We start from the raw sequence: 16,050 nt of genomic DNA, 5'->3' as shown, positions 1-16,050 counted from the left end.
ACTAGAAAATTTGAAGAGAATAGAAGAGGGACACTGGATGAGGGATACTCAGAGTCCTAACTACTGGCTAAACAATATAGTACATTCTTAGAGACAGTAAAATAATTAACAGAAAATGAGCCTTCTTGTTTCTCTATGTAATAGCAGAAATAGACATTAGTAGAAATGTCTGAATTTCCTACTATGTGAAATTCTACTACTCAGCACACCTGAATGCTAGGTGATTGGGGATGGGTCAATTTTAAGATGTTGGGAGAAAGGATGGTTAAATTCTTCTAAGTTAAAATTTTATAGGGAAAAACAGCCAGGGGAAATAAGAAGCTCTCATGAAATTCTGAAGAGGTGAATAGAAACAATTCCACTATAGAGGAGAAGAAGAAGTTGTGTATTAAGAATAACAAGCATACGCACAGGGCTGACCATTCAACTTTTATTTAAAATGGAGTGCAGGGCATGATCTGAAAACAATTTTTTTTATTTAGGAAAGAACTCCCTATTTAAAAAAAAAAAGAATTCCTGTAAAAAACTGAAAAGGAGTCTGGCAGAATTTAATTTTAGAATATCACTATATACCACATCTACAAAAGGATGTGTAGATTCAATATTAAATATCTTTTCACATAAATATAAGCAATTCAGATCATGTAGCACCTCTATGGCTAATAAGGGATTAACAATGACTACAAAAAAGGTCAAGTAAATAATTTTGATTATATGAATCTGAAAAGCTCTCTTAATCAATACACATTTGTGTTAGGCACTGTACTAAGCACTGGGGTACAAAAAGAGGCAAAAAATGCTATTTGACTTCAAGAAGATTATAATGTAGTGAATAATGAGAAACAGAATAGGAAGAGAAGTAATCAACTGGGAAAAATAAAATAATTCTGATAAGAGTCTGATTTCTAGTTTATATAGGGAATTAATGAAATAGAGGAAAAAATCATCAAATAGTGAAAGGATGTGAAGAAATAATTCACAAACAAAGAAAAATATTTAAAAAAAAAACATTTAAAATGTTCCAAATCATTAAAAAGATAAAAGAATGGTACTTCAAAGCAAATTTGGGTTTCACCTCACCTCAGCAAATTGGCAAGGGTGACAAAAAAGAAATAGTCAATTTTGGAAGGTTTATAGCAAAAAGGACTATTGATATACAGTTGGTAGAAAAATAACTTGGTCTTGAAATTTTGGAAAACAATGTGCAATTTTGACAAGAAAAATTTTTTTTAAATTTGAAAACTTTACTGAAAGATTCTATTTCTAGATATAAATAACCAAAATGTTAATAAAAAGAAAGATGTCATTTATACTAAAGTATTTATATCTGCACTTATGGGGAGTGGGGGTAGGGTGACAAACAAGAAAAATTGAAACAAAGTAGATTCCCATTATTTTGGGGAATGACAAACTGTGGTAAAGGAATAGAATAAATAGAGTATTTCTGTACTTTAAGAAGCAATGGGTATCTTCAAAAATGTAGGATGATATGAGTTGATACATAGTGAAGCAAGACTACATGTTCCTAATTGCTAAAGCAGTATAAATGGAAATAGCAACAGCAAAACAATTGACATATTTTGTAATGGGTCATGTCTAAATTTGTCCTCCAAATATAAATATTTGAAAACATGCTCACATTTCCCCTTTCTTTATCTTTTAAGAATAGTGTTGAATGCTAAAGATCTGAATGAAATGAGGCTGGGGAGGATGGTGAAGGAATTAAAAGATAATTTAAAAAATCTTTAATGTGGAAAAAGACCAAAGAAAGGCTAAAATCATTGGTTTGGTGGGAAGACATACTAGCCAGAGAAGGGGAAAGTCCTGAACAGCATGACTCATAGTTGTCACTCTAGAACTCCTAAGTTTGAGAATTCTAAATCCAACTTCTAGGGAGAAAAGAGGAAAGAACAAAGGACAAACAGAGAAATAGGAGAGAAGGGAAAACTGGAATAGGATCAACTTCTTGGGGAGAAAAGCACACTGTATACTCATGGTCCTGGAGATGGAGGAAGAGTAAAGGATTAAGCAACAATATTGGGGGAGGGGAAAGACTTGCAATATTAATATGTTTCATTATTATATAAATTTGGTAAGGACCTCCATTTTCTTTCTGGAAATATACAAGGTCTTCGGGTCATACCATCAGACTATGTTCATTCCTAATGTGCATATGGAACTAATTAAAATGCTAGGGAGTTCTCTCTCCCCCTTACTCCCTCTCTCTTTTTCCTTCCCTCTCCTTCTCTCACTCCCCCCCTCCTCTTCCCTCTCTCCTTCTTCTCCTTTTTCCCCTCCTTCTCTCCCTTCCCCTTCCCCTCCTCCTTTCCCTTTTCTTTTCCCTCTCCCTCTCCTTCAGAAATTGGGAGTAAGTGACATGCCCAGGATCAGTCGACTAAGAAATATTAAGTATTTGAAGGTGGATTTGAACTCATGTCCTCCTGATTCCAGGACCAGCACTCTATTCACTATGCCTTCTTGCTGCCCTTCGAATTTTCTCTTTAACAAAACCAAGGTTATTTCCCTTATGACTGAGAGGGAAAGTACAGGATGATGCTATGAATCTGAATGAATGGTCACTCAATTCTTGAGAGATGTTTTCAAGGAACCAAAGTTTGAACCAAGGTCTTTATCCCATGTTCATCTCTCATTTCTATGAATTCCATGGTACCTTCTATATATGGGACTTTTCCTGATTCTCCACAATTATGAATGCTTTCTGTTCCAGCCTACCCTCCCCACTAAAATTATTCTGAAATTATTTTGTATAAATTACATGTATCTATGCATCTTCTAACTTAAAGTTAGAGACCATGCAATTTTTGTCCTTGTAATTCCTTTATTTAACAGGTATCATAACTCAGTGTCATGCTAATCAGACTACCCAAACCACCAGAACATTAATTTATACATATAAATAAAAATAAGTACATAATTCATCTTAAGGAATAAACCAGAAGAATCTAGTTCGAGAATCTGAAAGGAAATAATGAATAAAATAGTATGAAGAAAGGAGGCCTATCAGTACCAGAACTCAAACTATACTATAGAGCAGAAGTAATAAAAAAAAAACAATTTGGGAGTGATTTTAAAAAGTAGAAAAATTGATCAGTGAAACAGATTAGATATATAACCCAGATTAGATATATAACACCAAACATGAGTGTGGTGTTAGGTAAACCCAAAGCTGCCAACTGCTGGCATGAAACTTTACTATAGAAACCAAAATGCCTGGCAAATTTTGGAAAACAATCTGGCAGAAATTAGGTTTAGACTGAGAATTTTCACCATATGCCAAGAAATACTCTAAGTGGCTATTTGATTTAGATATAGAGTGTCATATCATAAATTAGAAGAGCAGTGAAAAAGAAAGCATTCACAACTATGGAAATAAGAGATAAAGAAGATTTAAAAAACATAGTTTTAATGGCATAACATTAAATTTTTTTGTCAGAAAAAAATCAATGTAGTCAGACTGAAAAGGGAAATAGTCAAGTAGGAAAAACACGTTTGCAACAAATGTATTTGATAAAAGCCTGATGCCCAAATTCCCAGCATATATAAAGACATGAGTTGATCCCCAAGAGATAAAGGTAAAAGAGATAACAGGAAGTTATCAAAATGGGAAATATAAAACCATAACAATAACCATATTTAGAATATTCCAAGTTAATAATAAGTGAACTGCAAATTAAAACAACTGTGAGGTTCTATTGTATGGTTATCAGACTGGAAGAGAATATAAAAATTGAAAACATTGAATTTAGGAAGAGCTGCTAGAGGAATTGAATAATAATATACAATTAATGGAGCTATGAATTGGTTGAACATTTTAGAAAGAAATTTGAAATGATACTCACAAAATTGTTATGTTGCACATATTTTGTCCTAGCAACACCACTAACAGACTTATGCTCCCCCCAATTTTTTTAAAATGAAGAATAAGAACAAAAATGTACAAAAAATATTTTAACATCAGTTTTAATTGTAGTGAAGATTTAGATACCCAGGAAGTACCCATTGAGAGATGGCTTATCAAATTATGGCACATGAATGTAACATAATATTATCGTACTCTAAGAAATGATAAATCATCAGAGATTTAGAAAAAGCTGGGAAGACTTGTATGAACCAATAAAGAGAAAGAAAGATGAGCAGAGCTAGGAGGTTATGGTATTTTAATAAATGGTAATTTAATTTAATAAATATGGTATTTTAAAGGAAAAGAACTTTGAAAGACTTCACAACTCTTATCAGTCTGTTGACTGGTAAAGACTACAGCATATTGTCAAAGAAATATGATTTCCAGTTCTTGATAGAAAGATAGTAGATGATAGGTGAGAAATGAATTACGTATTTTCAAATGTAAGCAATGTGTATGCTTTGTATGAATGCACTTTTTTTGTTATAAGAGAAGGCTTTCACTGTGGGGAGAGAGAGGAAGTAAAGGCAGAAATGATAAAGCAGTAACAATGATGCTAAAAAAGAAGGGAAAATGAAAACAAGCACCACTGGAACACACAAATAGAGAAAATATAAGGCAAATTCAGAAGGAGACATATACATTTAGGGTTGGAGGGCATTACCATATTAAATTTAATATGTACTTAAAAATAAGCTTTATGTAATAGATTTGCAGTTTCATATGCGATCTTTTCTTTCTGTTCTTTTTTGTGGAAATGCTCATATTTATTGTTATTTGACAAGTTCAATATAATTTCTAATTTCTATAGAAAAAATAGAACAGAATCTTGTAGGAAGTGACTAAATGTTAAGTCATCAGAACTCAAATTGTTTTGGGTACAATTATAGGATTGCAATGATGGTCAGATGTAGCTGAACTTTTGGACAGACTTGGGAGGGGCCACAGAACAAAACCAGTTTCATATTCTGATTTATTTTCTAATTGTTTTTCTGCATTGTTAACTGCTAAGGATTTCACATAAGGTTCTACAACTTATTTTGCACATTTATTTATTTTTCTCACTGTTTATTATTGTCTATGGTTTTAATGAAATCAATGTTTTTTCTGCCTTAGGTAAGTGTGAAGTGGTATCTAGAAAAAATAATACCTCCTATAAACCATTATGATAATTAAAAATTTAACATGTACATAAATGGCAAATGCTTCCTAACTTACAAAGAAAGCAACACTTGATGGCCACAAATACTTTAAAGCAAACTAAAGCTTTGTTTTTAACTTAAGTAGCAGCCATTGTCATATTTATATCATGAGGCAATTCATTGTAAGTAGATAGTAACATCCAGAATAGTCTTGGAATTCTACCATGCATGTGCAAAATTAAGATCATAACTATTGATGAAAACTGAGACAGCTGAGTTGTCTTTGACCAAACAGCAGAGAGATGTAGGGTTGTGGCTGTACTTACCACAGTGAAATTCATCACTTTCAATATCCATATCGTCATGGCTAAGTTAACAATTGCAGTAACCAGAAGCAGGAGGACAAAAAAGTATAAGCACCTCTTCCTCCATCCATAAATTCCGACTGGATAAAATTGAGGATTCTCCGTTCGAGGCAGGTGATTCTGCTGTGTTGCCAATATATACTGTTCTCGTGTCATCTGTAAGGGTGTAAATGATATCATCAGAAAATAAAATCCATAAAAAAATTTCTTGTGATTGAATCAGAGTCCCTATAAAGTGGGTCTCTGTAGCATGCTCAGGCTGAATGCATGTCCCAGAAGTGGCTCCTGATGGACATTAGAATCAGTAAAATTTAGAATAATGGATAGAAGTCAATGACTCTCACTATAATGGCTATTCAATTAGTATCTAACACAACTCTTTATAATGTCTATTCAATGAGTATCTAACACATTCCCTTAAACAATTAATATCACAGTGGTTTTGTAGAAGCTCTCTTATTTGATAATGACAATTTGAGAAATTATATACAAATTTCCACTGATGGTTTTTCCCCCCTGAATCTCAGAAACCAGAGACTTAAAGATTGTTTGCACTGGAAGGGACTAAGACACTATCTAGTCAAACTAGCTTCATTCACAAGTACAGAAGCTAAATCACACAAAGGAAGTAAATTACCCAGAATCATAGACCTTTAGGCAAAGATGAGACTAAGATCTAGAGCTGATGACTCCTACTTCAATTCTTTCCTTCTTACCACACTGCCTAGACTGACCTTGAGTCCTTTCCCTACTTGTCCCATAAAATTTCCACCATGTTAGCGATGGCAGAAGAACTAGTATATCACACTTCTCCAAGTATATCACTACCCATATTTGCCTGACCTCCTGGATAGGTATTGGTGCTTAACATTGCGTCCAATGAACAAAGTTCTGTCTCCCATTATATTAGGTACCAGGCACTATACTTAGCAGAGGTGCATACAGATGCAAAGAAACTCTCTCAAATGAAGAATTCATGACAATGTATCCTTGTATATTGTCTATTAATGCAAAGAGTGAAATTAGTTATCATGAAACTTCCATTCTAATGGGATATTCGCAGGTAATTACAGAATACATATAAAGAGAATAAATACAAAGAAGGTAAACATAAAGTTATTGGGAAGGGGGGACATTGGGAACTGGGGGCATAATGAAAGGCTCCAGATAGAAAATAGTGGTTCAGAAGGGTCTCAAATGCCAAAAAAGATTCTGAGGAACAGATGAGAAGGGAAAGCATTTCAGGCACAGAGGACAGACAATTTCTTAGAGCAATAAGTTGAAATAGGCCACAATAAAATCATCCGAATATATGTAAGAAACATTGACAAAAAAGGGTATCAATTCCAATTTATGTGTACAGCATGAATAACAATAGAGCTTTTGTTGCTATTGTAATTACAAAAAAGATGATGAAATAACTAATAGCTAAAATTGATATGGAATTTTAAAGTTTACAAAGCATTTTACAATATGCTTTCTCAATGTGAATTCATCACTGATTTTTAGTTGCATTTCAGTTTTGGTTATCTCATCAAAAATAAAGTCATTTGTGCCTTTAATTACTAAAATAAAAAATGTAATTATCAAACTGAAAGGAAAATTTTTAAGTAGCATTTTTACATGAATATAGGGAGTAAGCCATTTAGACATTTCATATTCTAAAGTACACAGCAAAATCCATTATTTGATGTTTTGAAACTATATGTAGGGGGAATCTAGGAGGCATACTAGATAGAGCTGGGCTTGGAGTCAGGAAAACTCATCTTTCTGAGTTCAGATATGGCCACCATGTACTACAAGCTGTGTGATCCTGGGCAAGTCACAACTATATTTGGTTCTATTCTTCATTTGTAAAATGAGCTAGAGAAGCAAATGGCAAGCCACTTCAGGATCTTTGCCACAAGAACTCCAAGAAGTTCTGAAAAGTCAAACTGGCTGAAAAATGACTGAACAAAACAACCCATTTGGAATTTAGATAAGGCATGTCAAAAATATTAACTTTTTTTCCCCAAAATATTCCATTTACCATCTTAACAGACTGGTTCCATTAGCTATTTATGGAATGTTTGAAAATTTTAGTTCTTCATAATCAGAGTTCTATTAATTTCATTTTTTTGACTGCTCTGTAAATCTCACTTCTATCATGATTGTTCTCAACTCCACCTCCATCGTGACTCTTCCAACAATAGACAGAATTGTGTCTCCATTAAAGATACCTGAGAAATGACATAATCCTGAATGATGTTTGTGGCACAAGCTGTGTTGATGTATTAAATATTTGCATTTTCCTTTATTTTTTTTTTAAATTTCAATATAAGTTTATATCTGAAAACCAAACAACATTAGCAAGCCCTTAAACATTTAATCTGTGTTTCTTTGTTTTCCCACTAAAAGGAAGAAAAAAAGGAAGGAGAAAAGGAAGAAAGGAAGAAAAAAGGGAAGAAAAGGAAAAATGTATGCAAAAAAAGAAACAAGAATAGATGGAAAGAAAGAAGAAAATAAGCATTTATTGAGAACCTACAATGTACCAGGCACTATGACCAGCACTTAAAAATATCTTATTTGATCCTTAGAGGAATCATGAGAGAGTGGTAATTAACTTCATTATACAAAAGAAACTGGAGCAGATGGAGCTTTATATGACTTGCCCAGAGTCACGCACAATTTGAGACTGCTTTGAATTCGGGTTTTGCTGACTCCAGGCCCAATAATCTATCCAATGAAAAAGTGAGTTATGTGAAACCATGTAGTATTAACAAAATCAAAACTAAATAAACTAATAAACTGAATTGTATATTGGCAGGGACTCTGTCTACCAATCAAACATTATGTACTTGCTAACTATACTAGGAGTCACTTTCAGCTAGAGATGTTATTGCAAAGTTGGGCTGTTGACATGGCAAAAATGACAATACTACAAAAATTAATTTATGTATTCAGTATCATGCTAACAAAAATCATTTAATAAAGCTAGAAAAATAATAAACTCAAATAGCAAAAATAGCAATACTAAGTCTGACTACAACATGAAACAATAAAACCTAAAAGTAATTTGGTTAAAAAATGAGAAATGTACAATTTATAGAATACCCATTACCCTCCCCACCCAGTATAAATCAACTGCTAAATAAACTCAAAACTTCAATTTATTAGAAGATGGATTTATTATTTGACAAAAAACTACTGGTAACATTGGAAAGTTATGTGGCAAAAACTAAGTGTAATCTAATATCTCATACTGTACACCAAGATAAACTCTAAATGGATGCTTAACTGAGACATAAACGATCACATCATGAACAGATTAGACTAGCAAAAAAGACATAGCCTTCGAACTTTGAATGGAGAATTGTTTACTTCTAAAACAACAAGGAAGCTAGTATGAGACAAAATCAATATTTTAATTATGTAAAAGCTTTTGCACAAATAAATCTGATTCAGTTAAAATTAGAAGGAAAAAAGTAACTGGGAAAATATATTTGCAGTAAGTTTCTCTGATAAAGTTCTCATCTAAGAAATATAAAGAACTGATTCAAATGAGTAAGACTAAGAGCCATTCCCCTTTGAGATGGTCAAAAACTTCAAGATGACCAAGATGACCAAGAAGGAAAAATATAAAAGTTGAAGAATCTGCAGGAAAACAAGCACACCAGTATACTCTTTTTGGAACTATTAAATAGAAAACAATTTGCAGAGTTTCTAAATTGTGCATATTGTTTACTGTGTGATGTCACTATTAGTCCTATACCTGAAAGACATCAAAGAAAAATGAAAACATTAAAACCATGATGATTCATGAGTCCAGAGATATGAAAATGAAATATAACATGTCTCCCAGAGGCATGGTTTGTAAAATCCAAACTAAAACATATATTTTTTTGGAAATAACAAATGTTGGAATCCAGTTAAATAAAATATTCATATTCATTTAATTAGTTTTTTTATGGGGGGGACGTCACTACAAGGAAAAGAGAATATATGTGTATGAAATATAAAATATTATATGCATACATCTATACACACATATTATATATATATACATACATATACTTGTCAATAGGAAAATGAGTTTAAATTCATCTATAGAGTGGGATAACTAAGGGCACCTACATCCATGGGTTGTTGTAAAAATTCATGAGATTTTACACACACACACACACACACACACACACACACACATATAATGTTTTGAAAATTTTGAAGTCCTACATAAATATTAGCTATTATTGTTGTTAACCACAAAACTCATTACTGGATCCTAAAGCCAGTAATATCAGTGGTCACATACCATTGAATGGTTAATTAATTGTGAAATAAGTAAATAAAAATATGAGTTAAAAATGGATAAATAAGCCTGATAACCAGGTGTTAACAGTTATAGTGGTATATCATTCATATCTAGAGAGCCATCTCTTTGTTTTTCTGGTGTAGGAGTTTGATAGGTTAGGAGATAAGAGAACAAGAATTAGGAAGGCTGGGGTTGAATCTTAGCTCTGAAAATCATTACTTTTATGCCACAGGACAGTACTGTTCACAGCTGTCACTGTAATAAATGCTTATAAACTCCAATTCAAATAGAAATTATTTTGAAGGATAGTGAAATGAGGAGATACAAATCATATGGGAGCAGGAGGTGGTACATATCAGCCTAACAACCTGTCTCCACTGAATTTGTCCTGGGGATGCTTTTAGTGAATCCATAGCATAATGAAGTGAGTAGTAGACTCAGCTTAAAAATGGATACCAAATGTTTATTTGATACAAATTTGATACAAAGCTATCTGGGATCCTAGCTACTTTCAGTTACATTCAATAACTTCATTACTTTGTATCTGTTATTTGCCTTTATTCTTCCTCAGTGCAATGATTTAAACTGGTCCCAAAAGTACTACCAATGATTTTTAACAACTTTTTTCACATACTCTAAGAATGTTCATCAATACTGTGGGAGGGAAATGTTCATCTTTCTGTAGCTAGCTTAGGGTAGTGGCCCTAGTGTCTCATAGTAAATTTCATCAGCATCCCTTGCAAATCTGGTGTTGTTCATTTTCCAGTTCTGAAAGTGAACATGAAATAAGATAAAATTCAATTACCAAATGTGATTCTGGAGTTCTGATAATGAAACATGCTACCACATTCTGAGAGCACAGTTTTAAGATGTAGAATATGACATAAGTTTTTAGAAGTTGGATCTGTTGAAATCTATTTTGCTTAATTATGCAAGCTTGCACCAACATTTTTTTTCCAATGGTGAAGGTGTGAGGGAGAGAAAAATAAATGCTCATTAAATGAATGAATTAAAATAAAAATAATTTAAAAAGAGTAATAGCTAACATTTGTAAAGTGTTTTGCTTTTGCAAATCACAAAATTCTGGGAGTTAGAGGCTCTTCCATCTCTATTTTACAAATAGGAAATCAAGGCAGATGTTAAATAGTTTTTCAGGGTCCCACATCTAGTAAGTGTCTGAGACTGGATTTGAAATAAACTTTTCCTGACTTCAGGGTCAGAGAACTTATTCATTGTGCCATCCACTAGCCCTAAAAGAGAAAGTTGAGGATCAAACATTGTTTTGAGTAGAAGCTGGTAAAGTTGTTTGCTTGTAATGAAAGCATTACAATAAGAATTTGGGCTAATATTTACCCATCTTTCTGGTGCTCCTTCCTCTTTTCTGGTTTTGCAAAGAAGTAAGTTTCAATCACTTTTGACCAAACTGTTTTGCTCTTTGCTGGATTAACTGTGCTTAAGTCTTGTTATTCTTTGTTTATATCTAACTTTCATTTTCCTTTTGTTAAATTTCTTGTGAGCCTGGAGATGATCAGAGATTGCCCACAGCCTCTGTTCAGGCCAAGGGTAGTATTGATTGGGATGCGGAATCCTCTTTCAGCTTTTTAAAACTTCCCCGAAAATGATGACTGAATTCTATGTTGACTTGTTTATTGTGTTCTTGAGGCTACTTTGACTTCTGTATTATCTTGGCAATACTTTCAGCAACTGATGAAGAAAATCTAGAGCCTCTGAGAAATTTGTGTTTTCTAGATCTTGTTTTACATGTTTTTCTTTTATTACTTTTGTTTGCATGTTGGAGTGCTAATGTTTTCTCCTATGTGTGCAAGCTAGATATTGGTAGAATCCCATAGTGGCTTTCCATTGATCTCCAATAACTCTTTCAAGTCATTTCTATCATGACGGTGTTTGTCACCATCCCTATCCTACAGGGACATACTCCAGAGCCCTGCCTTGTCTCCTACAATTGTTAATACATCAAGAGTTGCCTCATACACTGCTCCCTTCAGGTTCTATGATGTGACTGAATTTCTGTTAAATGTTGTTGGAGAATTCATTTGTTCTTCCCAATAAGATCAGATACCAGCTTTTGGGGAGTGCTTTGGTCTATTTTAATTGGTTTGTTAGTTAGATTCATGCTATCATTTTAAATAAGACTTTTCAAAATTCTAGTTCAAATACACGGCTTTAAAATCATTTTTTGATGGCAGAGCTCCTTTTTGTCATCTATTTGGTTATTACAAAAATGTCTGGAGGTGAAGATGTTCAGGGATATCAAATCTTTCAACTTTTCCCTCTTCTCAAAGCTTTTGTAGAAATGTTGGGGCTTAGAGTTGGATTGTTTATTTTGATCTGGGGCTACTCTGATCTATCGCCTTAGTTTGGATTTTAATTGCCTTCAATTTTATTTAAATGAAGATTATAATTGAAGTTATGATCATGGTAATGATCATGGTAATTATCATAAGCATCAATTTTTATTATTAATGATAACCCTTCACAAGTAGGTGATATGTTGTTATGTAGGGGAATGCTGGTAAATATTTAACAACAAGCTTTCTGAAAAAATATCAACAACACAATTTAAAGTTTAATCTGGATTATTAATATCCATCCTTAAATCTAGCCAATCAACAAAGAACCAAATCAATCCCTTATTTGCAATATTTGTTGATTTCCAAGGTATAAATGTTCATAATAACAACAAACAGCTCTTTTGAGGCATTATGAGTTGGTTGATAATTGTTGAAGAGAGAACTTTTTTTGGGGAAGCAGGGGGGATTAAAGAAGAGACTGAATTATCCAAGGAAGAGGCCATGAGTACCTGAACTTGGTGGCAATGGAATGAATGGGTAGTTAGGTGGCATGGTGGAAAGAGTATTGGGGGCCTGGAAGAATAAATTTCCCAAGTTCAAATCTGGTTTCAGATACTTAACTGTGCGATCTTATGCAAGTTGCTTTATTCTGTTTGCCTCTGTACCCTCATTTATAAAATGAATTAGAGAAGGAAATGACAAACTACTCTTTGTTGAGAAAATCCCTAAAAAGGTTACAAAGACTCTGACATGATATTAAAAAAAAGACTAAACAACCTTGGAGTGAAGAAAAAAGGTCATATTTGGAAGAAGTTATGAAAATAGACATATGGTGTAACTGATAAATAGAAGTCTAGGATTATACCAAGGTTTTCAAACTTGGCGATCATAATGTAAACTAATAGGGAAGTTTGGAAGGGGAGTGAGTTTTGGGGAAAATGGCTAGTAAATTAATTATCTCTTAAAAAAAACCAGGAAGGAATTATAAAAAATGCCATTGTTAATTATCTGCCCCCTATGGTACCTTTTTCATGATATGACTGTCTAATCTACAGTAGCAACTATTGAGAAGAAAAAGGTAATGTTAGGAGTCAGTAAAATTGAAACCCATTTTCTTAAGATTTCCCTTTCTCATTTTACTGGTTTAAGAAGTCTAAGAAGGGCTCAGATATTGAGATTGCAGATTCCTACAAAACACTTAAAACTTACTGTACAGTATCATACAAGATGGATAAACGTAACCATCAAACAATAAACCATATATATTTTTTAAAGAAGTTTTTTTTTAAATTACTTTTCACCCCACCTAAATACATGCCATTTAAGGCATTGTACTCTACAGGATGCCTTTTCAATTAACTTTCATAATAACTAGGGTCATGTTTGCATAAGCATTTGAGCTCCTCAATGGGTTACAGATAAGCTAATTAGCTGCATCTCAGGCAAGAACCTGGAGACAATGGTGTTTGCAGACTATTAAATTGTTCACAGCAAATTAGACAGACAAAAGATTGTCGTGCTCACTTCTATCTCCCAAATGTTATAAATTAGAACATGTAAAAGAATTATAAATTTATTGAGTTCATTTGCTTTGAATATTTTGCACATGGTGGGAAAAAATGTTTTCTTCAAAAGTTACTGTAAGAACTGGAAAGCAATCTAGCAGAAATTAGGTTTACATTGATACCCAACACTATTATACTAGAACAATCCCCAAATGGCTATTTGATTAAAATACATATACAAGATGGTCATATGATAAATATGGAGTTGAATTTCACAGCTATGAAATGAAGAGAATTCTTGATGAAACACAAGGTAGAGATGATCACAAAAGATAAAATGAATATGTTTTTGCATAAATACAATTAGCATGGTTTAACTTTAGAAGAAAATAGTTAAGTAGCAAGAGGGGTGAAGAGAAGATAATGAATTCTGTTTAGACAAGTTGAGTTTTAGACATCTGCAGGACATCAAATTCAAGATGTCCTCAAAGGAGTTAGTAATACAGAACTAAAGTTTAAGAGATTTGGGGGCATATGCCAATTTGGGCATCATCTACATAGAGCTGATGATAGAAATCATAGGCAATCACTAAGTAAAATAATTCAGAGGGAATGTAGAAGGTAGTCAAGGCCAAAGCCCTGATGGATACCCATAATTTATGGGTGTAACTAACATAGATGAATATCCAGCAGTGGAAACAAAGAAAGAGCTATTAAACAGGTAAGGAATAAAACCAGAAGAAAGAGTAGTGTCACAAAAATTTAGAGAGAAGAGTATCTCAAGAAGTGATTGAAAGTATAAAAGGCTGTGGGGAGTTCAAGAAGGATTGAAAAAAAAAGATCATTGGATTCGGCAGTTAAAAGATAACTAGAAACTTAGGAGAGAATCATTTCAGTTGAATGATGAGATCAGAAGCCAGCCAGGAGAAGGACAGGAAAGGAGGGGAGTTAATGCTTACAAATGACATTCTAGAGGAATTTAACTTAGAGGAGAGATAGAGACTTATTAGTCAGCCTGGATGGATGGATAGATAAAGGGAAGGCTTTTAAAGATAAAGTAGACATAGAAATGTTTATAAAGAGCAGAGAAGAAACTAATACATAGGAAGACACTGAAGATAAGTGAGAAAGTGAGGATAATAGATGGAACAAAATACTGGAGAAAACAGAAGGGCATGGATCAATGGTACATATAGAGAGGTTGGTCTCAATAAGCATAAATGCTGCCTATTCTTGATGACAGGAGTGAAGAAAGAGAGAGAACAGGGAGATAGGTGACATGAGATATATGAGTGACATGAGATGAGAGGAGGGGGAAAAAGGAACTTGAATTATCTTGACTTTTTTTAATGAAGAATTGAGTAAAGTCCATTCAAGACAGTGGAGGAAGGGATATGGTAGGAAGTGTGAGTAAAAATTAGAACATTTGGAATAGCTGTGAGGGGATTGCGAACTGAAAAATATAAAAGAATTGCCTTCCTAAAATGAAGGCCTAGTTGAGGTCATATAACATAATTTTAAGTGTATCCAGTTAGCAGAGTTTTATGAATTTTCCTTCAACTCCATTCAGAAACACATTAATAGGAGTGAAGGAAGCAGAAGGGGAGTAATCCAAGGTTAGGGTTTGACAGCAGAAGAAATGATAGGGCACCAGGCCAGTAACTTGGGAGAAGAAGATAGAGTTGAACTGAATCACCAATAATAGGAAAAATGCACATTAAAAGAACTCCCAGAGTGATCATGAGGAGGCTGGAAAAAGAAAATAGAGAGTACTGAAAGGACCACAAAGAGTAAGCACTCTAACGGGGTTAGTAGAGTTTTGAATCAAACTATCTATTCCAGAAAATATTTTTTAACTATTTAAAACAATAACAATAATAGTTAACATTTATATATTAGTTTAAGGTGTGTGAAGTACACACACATACATACATTTATACATACATACATGTGTGCACTCAAAATAACAATGAATTCTGATGGGGGACTAGTTTGAGTTGACATTGCTGACATGATAACTTTCTGAGAGCAATTTGTGACTTGTCCTCCTTTGTTGAAATATAAGCTCTGAGGGCAGGGACTTTGTTTTTGTTTGTTTGTTTTTTAATTATTTATTTTTAACACACATTGCTTTATGAATCATGTTGGGAGAGAAAAATCGGAGCAAAAGAGAAAAACCATGGGAAAGGAAAAAAAAAACAGAAAAACGAAACAAACATATCATGTGTTGATTTTACATTCAATCTCCATGGTTCTTTTTCTGGATGCAGATGGCACTGTTCTGACCAAAGTCTATTGGGATTGTTTTGGATTTGCTTATATTTTTATGTGTTGTACTTATTATGCCTGACACAAGGGAAGTGATTAATAAATATTTGTTTCCTCCCTCCCTCCCTTCCTTCCTTCCCTCTCTCCTTCCTTCCTTCCTTCCTCTGTTGTTTCCTTCTTCTACCTATATCAGCTTCTACTACGGCATAACTTGATGACTCAGATCACTTTCCTCTTACCCCTTC

General features: G+C 33.4%; 1 protein-coding gene across 5 annotated transcripts in view; it reads right to left on the bottom strand.

Moving 5' to 3' along the window:
• Window positions 1-16,050, bottom strand: part of SGCZ (sarcoglycan zeta) — a 526,928-nt gene that overhangs the window by 120,987 nt on the left and 389,891 nt on the right. For all 5 annotated transcript variants that reach the window (XM_031943188.1, XM_031943190.1, XM_031943191.1 and 2 more), the window contains one exon: window positions 5,391-5,585. In XM_031943188.1, the coding sequence (XP_031799048.1) occupies window positions 5,391-5,585 (195 nt within the window). The remainder of the gene's footprint in view (window positions 1-5,390; window positions 5,586-16,050) is intronic.

Source organism: Sarcophilus harrisii, chromosome 6 (assembly GCF_902635505.1).
Source record: "Sarcophilus harrisii chromosome 6, mSarHar1.11, whole genome shotgun sequence".
Classification (NCBI taxonomy): Eukaryota; Metazoa; Chordata; class Mammalia; order Dasyuromorphia; family Dasyuridae; genus Sarcophilus; species Sarcophilus harrisii.
This window is presented reverse-complemented; position numbering and strand designations above follow the sequence as displayed.